At 47.3% G+C, this 7,547-nt stretch overlaps 1 protein-coding gene across 1 annotated transcript in view; it reads right to left on the reverse strand.

Moving 5' to 3' along the window:
• The window catches only part of NFKBID (NFKB inhibitor delta), a 29,617-nt gene extending 23,636 nt beyond the window's left edge, over nucleotides 1–5,981 (reverse strand). Inside the window, exon 1 of the mRNA XM_053267572.1 lies at nucleotides 5,966–5,981. Within this exon, the coding sequence (XP_053123547.1) occupies nucleotides 5,966–5,981 (16 nt within the window). The remainder of the gene's footprint in view (nucleotides 1–5,965) is intronic.
• Between the last annotated feature and the right edge of the window lie 1,566 nt (nucleotides 5,982–7,547).

A 7,547-nucleotide genomic window follows, 5' to 3' on the forward strand; every position in this document is an offset into this window, starting at 1 on the left:
ATGATATCTATAACAACAACAACAACGATATTGATAATAAAACTCAGCCATCCCAGGTCCTTGGGAAGGACTCGATGTCTGGATAAAACAAACCAGGCAATAACACCTGTCTGACTGTGTAAACAAGAAATAATAATGAAATCCCAGCATCCCCATCCACAAGAAATTGTAGTTGGGGATGATGGGAGTTGTAGTTCAGCAACATCTGGAGGAACCCCAGTTGGGAACCACAGATCTAGATCAGGGATTCTCAAAGTTGGGTCCCCAGATGGTATTGGACTTCAGCTCCCATAATCCTCAGTCCCAGTGGTCTTTGGTTGGGGATTATGGGAGTTGAAGTTCAATAACATCTGGAGACCAACGCTGAGAATCTCTGATCTAGACTGTAATTTTGGTTAGCCATCTTACAGACGGCAAAGCCAAGTCTTAACTATGATAAGTAAAATGAAATACCTCAAAATGATAGCTCAGTGGAAGACCCTCCATGTTCAGAGGCAGTATACTTTAGGGGACAAACCTCAGGGTATGGCTATTGTCACCAGAGCTTATGAACTTCCTGAAGATGTCTGGGTTAGCAGCTACTGGAAAAGAAACACTAGACTAGATGGACCCTTGGCTTGATTATCATGGCTATTCTTATGGGGGGGAAATAGTTCATAGTCATGGCAGGTTTTAACACATTTTCTTTGGATCTAGGATCCAGCTCCGAAACTTTGGAGTGGGATGATGGGCACTAGACAAAATGATCAGATTGGAGTGGTGGTAAATGGGTTTCTTTTTATCCCCCTTTCAAGTAGCCATCTTAAAACAGAAACAGGACTGCCTGCCTGGGACAAGTAAGGAAAGTAAAGATTGTGCTGTCGAGTCAGTGTCGACTCTTGGTGACCATAAAGCCATGGGGTTGTTTTTGGTAGAATACAGGACGGGTTTATTTTATTTATTTATTTATTTATTTATTTAACATATCTTTATACCACCCAAAACTTACGTCTCAAAAAAAAAAGTTTAAAGAAAAACAAAACTTACATCTCTGGTGGTTTACAAGAAGATAAAAACAAAAGTAAAACATCAGTTAAAAACAAAACCAAGAAATTTAAAACACAACAATTTAAAATGTTTAAAAAGAATATTTTAAAAACAACATTAAAACAATCAAAACAATATCAGCTAAAAGCCTGGGTGAACAGGTGCATCTTTAAAGACTTTAAAAAAGTTGTCAGAGATGGGGAGGCTCTTATTTCACTACGGAGCGCATTCCAAAGCCTCGGGGCAGCAACGGAGAAGGCCCGTCCTTCTCCAATGCCATCTCCCGTGCAGTATGAGAGGATGCCTTTCAGCACCTTCCTATATCGCTGCTGCCCAATATAGGCGTTTCCCATATTCTGGGAAACACAGAAGTGAGTAATCGAACCAACAGCCTCCTGCTCTCTAGGCAGGTTGCTTCCCCACTGCACCCTTAGGTAGCTACAGGACAAGTAAAGGTTTTATTAAATAACTCGCCCTCTGAATATCCTTGTCTAGGTGCCAAAGTTAAATTTCTAGGCACCCTGGCCCTCTGGTGCCTGGGATTTGTCAGCCCCCATCTCATATTATGCAAGGAGCTAACATAACAGAGACCTTATTAAAAAGATACTAATAAGGATACATGGTACTGTATTTATCTGAATCCAAGACTAGTCCCCCCGATATTAGAAATCAGGTAAAAGTGTGTTGTCAAGTCAATTTTGACTCCTGGCGTCCACAGAGCCCTGTGGTTTTCTTTGGTAGAATACAAGAGGGGTTTACCATTGCCATCTCCTGCGCAGCAGGAGATGATGCCTTTCAGCATCTTCCTTTATTGCTGTTGCCCGATATAGGTGTTTCCCGTAATCTGGGACACCTACCAGCGGGGATTCGAACTGGCAACTTCTGGCTTGCTAATCAAGTCATCCCCCTGCTGAGCCATTAGGGGCTCGTCTTAAATTCAGAGTTGGCTTCTATTCAGGCAAATATGGTAGTAAAGAGGACAGCGGTTCCCAACCTTGGATTCCAGATGTTATCGAACTACAACTTCCATCATCCCTAGCCATGAGGCCATTGTAACTGCGGGTGATGGCAGGAGCTCTAGTCCAACATCTGGGGCCCCAAGGTTGGGCTTGTTAAATCACCTCTACCACTATTTCACATCTAGGCCTGCCCCCTCCCACCAGCTCCTACCGGGGTAGGCAACCTTGGCTCTCCAGCAGTTGCTGAACTACAACTCCCATCATCCCCCACCACAATTTTTTGAGCAAAAAAAGCAAAGAGCAAAGGGGAACATACAGAATCCCTCCAGTGGCTGTTGCTGATGTCTGTCTTATGTTTCTTTTTAAGATTGTGAGCCCTGTAGCAACTGTGAGCCTCTCCCTCTCTCTCTCTCTCTCTCTCTCTCTCTCTCTGTAAACTGCTTTGGGAACTTCTGTTGAAAAGCGGTATATAAATATTTGCCAAGGCTGCCTACCCCATAGCTACTATTTGGTGGGTGGCCCTCAGGCTCCAAGGGGAAAAAAAGAATAAGAATACAGACACCCCACCCGGCGGAGGTCTGTTGCAATGTGCAAATCAGTTCTGTGATGATCACCAAGATGCAGCAGTGTCACTTGCGACCACAGTCTCCCCCGCTTCCCATGGGCCGAGGCGTCAAACCCTTGAGACCAGGGTTGCCCCTGGGAGCGCAAGGGGTTTTCTCAGGGAAGCCAGCTGACAAGGGGATTCCTGGGCCCCGCTGAGCGGCAGACCCACAGCAAGACAACACGGAGGGCTGGCTTGCGGCCCAGATGTCTGGCCACAGAGATGCCCTCCCCTCGTCAAGCTCCTCCAAGCGTGGCCCGCCTACACGGCCGACAAGGGACAATTGCTGCTGCTGCAGCGGCAGCATACAGAATGGAATCCCCAATGACGCAGCGCTGGGAAACCCCTGACGTTTCCTCTCTTCTTGAAGAAGTGGCCAAGTTGCTGCTGCTTTGCTGGGTGGCGGGGGGGTGGGTGGGGGTGGGAAGCGGCTTTGCTCCCCCCCCCGTCCTGCCTCAAGCTAATTTGAATCGGGCTGCTCATGTACAGCAGTACAATGTCCTCTCACTCTAACTGAGCAAAGAGGCCCCTTTTTAAAGCGGCGACTCTCTTTCCTGAGCAGGGGGAGAGCAGCCGGCCCTCCCCACCCCCAGCACAGCGTCCCTCCAGTGGACGCTGTGCTGGCATCTACCTTATGTTCCTCTTTTAGATGGCGAGACCTTTGCGGGACAGGGAGCCATAGGAACATAGTAGGAAGCTGCCATATACTGAGTCAGACCCTTGGTCCATCTAGCTCAGTATTGTCTTCACAGACTGGCAGCAGCTTCTCCAAGGTTGCAGGCAGGAATCTCTCTCAGCCCCATCTTGGAGATGCTGCCAGGGAGGGAACTGGGAACCTTCTGCTCTTCCCAGAGCGGCTCCACCCCCTGATGAGGGGAATATCTAGCAGTGCTCACACATCAAGTCTCCCATTCATATGCAACCAGGGCAGACCCTGCTTAGCTATGGGGACAAGTCATGCTTGCTACCACAAGACCAGCTCTCCTCTCCTAAGCCATTTGATTTGATTTATTTATTTAAATATATGTCAACTGTTTTGGGAATTTGGGTTGAAAACGGTAGAGAAATATTTGCCGTCATATTCCAGTTTTGGTGGAGTGGCGCAGTGGTAAAACTGCCGCCCTGTAACCAGATGTTTACAAGTTCGATCCCTGACCAGGGGCTCAAGGTTGACTCAGCCTTCCATCCTTCCGAGGTCGGTAAAATGAGTACCCAGAATGTTGGGGGCAATATGCTAAAAATCATTGTAAACCGCATAGAGAGCTCAGGCTATAGAGCGGTATATAAATGTAAGTGCTATTGCTATTGCTATTGCTATATCCTGCTCTGGATGCAAACAGGAGTTTGAGCAGGGCCTCAAACTGCAGCCCTCCTGCAGTTTGGCCCACAACTCCCATCATCCCTGGCTACTGGGTTTTGCGACTGAGGGTGATGGGAGTTGTAGTCCAGCAACACCCGGAGGGTTGCAGTTTGACACCCCTGGGTTAGGGTGCCACACTACGTCTAGGGAGACCCAGGTTCAAGCCCTGCTCAGCCACGAAGCTTACAGGGGGATCTTGGAACAGTGCCTAACCTACCTCACAGGAATCTTGTGTGGATGAAAATTGGGGAGAGAACTATGTCTGCAGCCCCGAGTGTCTTGCAGGAAGGGCAAGGGGAAAATGTAATTAATAAAAGCATCCCTTACCTCTCCCATCTCTTACTTGTAATGCTTAGTTTTAGCTAGGACTGCCAATGGATCCAAAAGAAGGAGAAGGAGAAGGAGAAGGAGAAGGAGAAGGAGAAGGAGAAGGAGAAGGAGAAGGAGAAGGAAGCCATAATAAATAGCCTGGCCTGTCTTTAACAACACTTTTCTTTGCATAGATCAGGAGGCAAAGCTAACAGCATGAAGACGGCCACCTGTTAATGCCTGCACATTAGGGATGTGCATGAATCGATTTTTTAAATTTGATTTGTACCCGAATCGACTCGCACCTCCCTGCCGCACATCCGTCTGCTGCTAAAGACACAGCTACAGAGCCCGAGCAAAACACTGGCCAAGTAGCAGCCCAAGGAACCACCTTGCTACTTTTCCTATTTAAACCACTTTGGGAACTTTTTTGGGTTGAAAAGCAGTACATATATAACGACAGCAACAGCAACAATCATAATCTGTACACAAACCTGTGTACAAGAGGGGCCCCCAACCGAAGGAGCCAATCTTTGGGACATGATATGGTTGACCCAGCTGTCAAGGGAGGGGATGGGATGGAAGAACTGGGAATTGCTCCCTGTGCTTTCAGAAGGCTGGAGAGGATGGAGTGACTAACAGTGACAGATTGAAGACCAGAGGCCGTGAGATCCTTTCTGAGAGTGAGAACACACAAAAAAGAGGTTTCCTGGGATGGAAAGGGCACAGAACTCCTGCACAGAGCCAGAAGTAGCACTGGTCCAGCTCCTCTGCCTTGAATAGCAGCCTAATTCCCAGAAATGCAGCAGATTTCACTTTCTCCACCACATAGAGGGAGGTGAGCTGGTCTTGTGGTAGCAAGCATGACTTATCTCCTTTGCTAAGCAGGGTCTGCCCTGGTTGCATTTGGATGGGAGGCTACATGAGATGTGAGTATTGTCAGATATTCCCCTTAGGGTATGGAGATGCTCTGGGAAGAACATCTTCTTGCTTGGGTGCAGAAGGTCCCAGCATCCCTCCCTGAGGGAATCTTCCAGATAGGGCTGAGAAAGACTCCTGCCTGCAACCTTGGAGAAGCCACTGCTGGTCTGTGTAGACAATACTGAGTTAGAGGGACCAAGGTCTGACTCAGTAGAAGACAGCTTCCTATGTTCTTATACCTTCATGCCAGGAAGAGATTCACCTGTGGGGTTTCTATTGGCCAGGCTGCTCTTAAAGGCAGAGGAGCAGGGCCAGAAAAACAATGTGGCAGCCCTATTTTGAGAGTCCCCTTGGCATACCGAATCATAAAACATCTGGCTGAAATAGACTAATTCCTTACCTACCCTGGCTACTAGCCCGTCTCTTAGGAATCAGAGATCAACTCAAACAAGTTGAATTGGGATGCTACGCTGACCCTAAAGCATAAATGTTCATAAGGAGGGTCTAATTAGAGGGCAAATCCACGGTCCATCCCAGTTCCGCAAAACCTGTGCAACAATCACTCAACACAAGACACAAAGCCTGTCATAAGAAGGCTGCCAACCGGGGGTCACACTACCACTTCTTCTCAACATTGCCTTGGTGCCTCTAGCAGCTACCAGGCAGACAGAAATCCAACAGGCAAAGCACTGCCCATCCCTGCATCCCACGCCAGGAAATTTCACCTGCCTTACAGCCCTGAAGAAAGGGAATCCCTTAAGGCTTCTTAAGACATTGCCCACTTACCTTTCTGCAGTCTCATCCCCGTCTGCAGCCCTCGTGGGGCACCAGCTCCCTCGCCTTCCTCCGCCACCTTCCCCAGCTGCGCCCGACACAGACACACACACACCAGCTCAACAAAGCCACCCGTGAGATTAACAAGAGGAAGGCAAACTCTAGTTTATAGCAGGAGGAAGTGGTTGCTCAGCCCCTTTCAGCCGAGCCACGCCTCCTTGCCACTACCTGTCTAGAAATAGCTTGCTTCTTAAAAGGGTGAGCTTCCCCTGGGCAGGCATGCCAGCACAGCCAGACATGTCGTAACGGGGAAACCTAGAAGAACACTGGATTCGAGGAACCAACACATGGCCACCTCCACACAGGTTGCTGAATATGTTTAAAAAGCCATCTAATTGCATTCAGTTCTAAAGTCATGAGTTTCATCATTTCCCCCCTAAAAATAAAACAAAATAATAAAAAAGAATGCTCAATGTTGTGTACTGGTTTTCCTCACTCTCCAATATACCTGAATGTCACAATATTTCTTGCTATGAACCTGTTCCCAGCTGTGATTACAAGGAAATAGGGCTCCACCAAGTTATGATGATCTCTCCAGAGGCTTGATTTTTGATAATCAAACCTCTGGATGGTGTCATAGCTCAGTGCCAGAGAACATCTGTGTTGCATTAGAAGGTCACAGGTTCCATCCCTGGCAGCATCTTGTGGGAGTTATTCACACATCACTTCATGCTGCGGGGTAAATGTTGAGTGAAGCCACTTCGAATTACACTCGCGGCTTTGAGGGATGTGGCCCCTTCCCTCTGCTCTCGGGTTTTCTTTTGGTTTAGGTTCACATGGCATGCCTCCGTGTGTTCCTTCTAGCCAATGGGGGCGGGAAGAGAGAGAGAGAGAGAGAGAGAGAGAGAGAGAGAGAGAGAGAGTTCTAAAGCCTATATCTGCATTCCTAAAAGAGTGTATCCCTCTTATCATGTTAATTATTCTACATCAGTGCTTCTCCCTATTTGCTCCGGCATTTTCAGAAAAACTCCTTTAAAACTAGCATTTAAAAAACCCAGAAATACATCAAGATAAGCTAGAATTCAGAAGACAAAGCCCGATTTGTGTGTGAAGTGCTTCCAAGGATCTCAAATGGACTTTGGGGTAAGTATGGCTGGTGTGTGAACGCACACTCTCTCTTCCAGAGGAGATTCAGGGTAACAGCCCTGTCTGTAAAGCCTCCAGGTAGGGCTGGGAAAAACTCCTGTCTGAAACCTTGGAGAGCTTCTGTCAGTCAGTGTAAACTATACTGAGCTAGATGGATCAGCAGTGCTTAGCTAGTGGATCAGTTGTCCAACTCGGCATAAGGCTGTTTTCTGTGCCCTTAACTATGCTAGTTACCAGATTGGACTAGCATTGACAATCTATATATTTTAGATTCTATCATAACCATTGCATCCCAAAGAATTCAGGAGGATAAATGCAGTTTTGCATAAAAGAGATAAGATCCACCATGGAAGCGGAATAAATAAAGTAGATCCAGGGAAAATCATCATCATCAACATCATCATCAACACCATCATCATCATCATAGGTCCTTGGGAAGGACTCGGTG

The sequence above is a fragment of the Hemicordylus capensis genome, chromosome 7 (genome assembly GCF_027244095.1).
Source record: "Hemicordylus capensis ecotype Gifberg chromosome 7, rHemCap1.1.pri, whole genome shotgun sequence".
NCBI lineage: Eukaryota > Metazoa > Chordata > Lepidosauria > Squamata > Cordylidae > Hemicordylus > Hemicordylus capensis.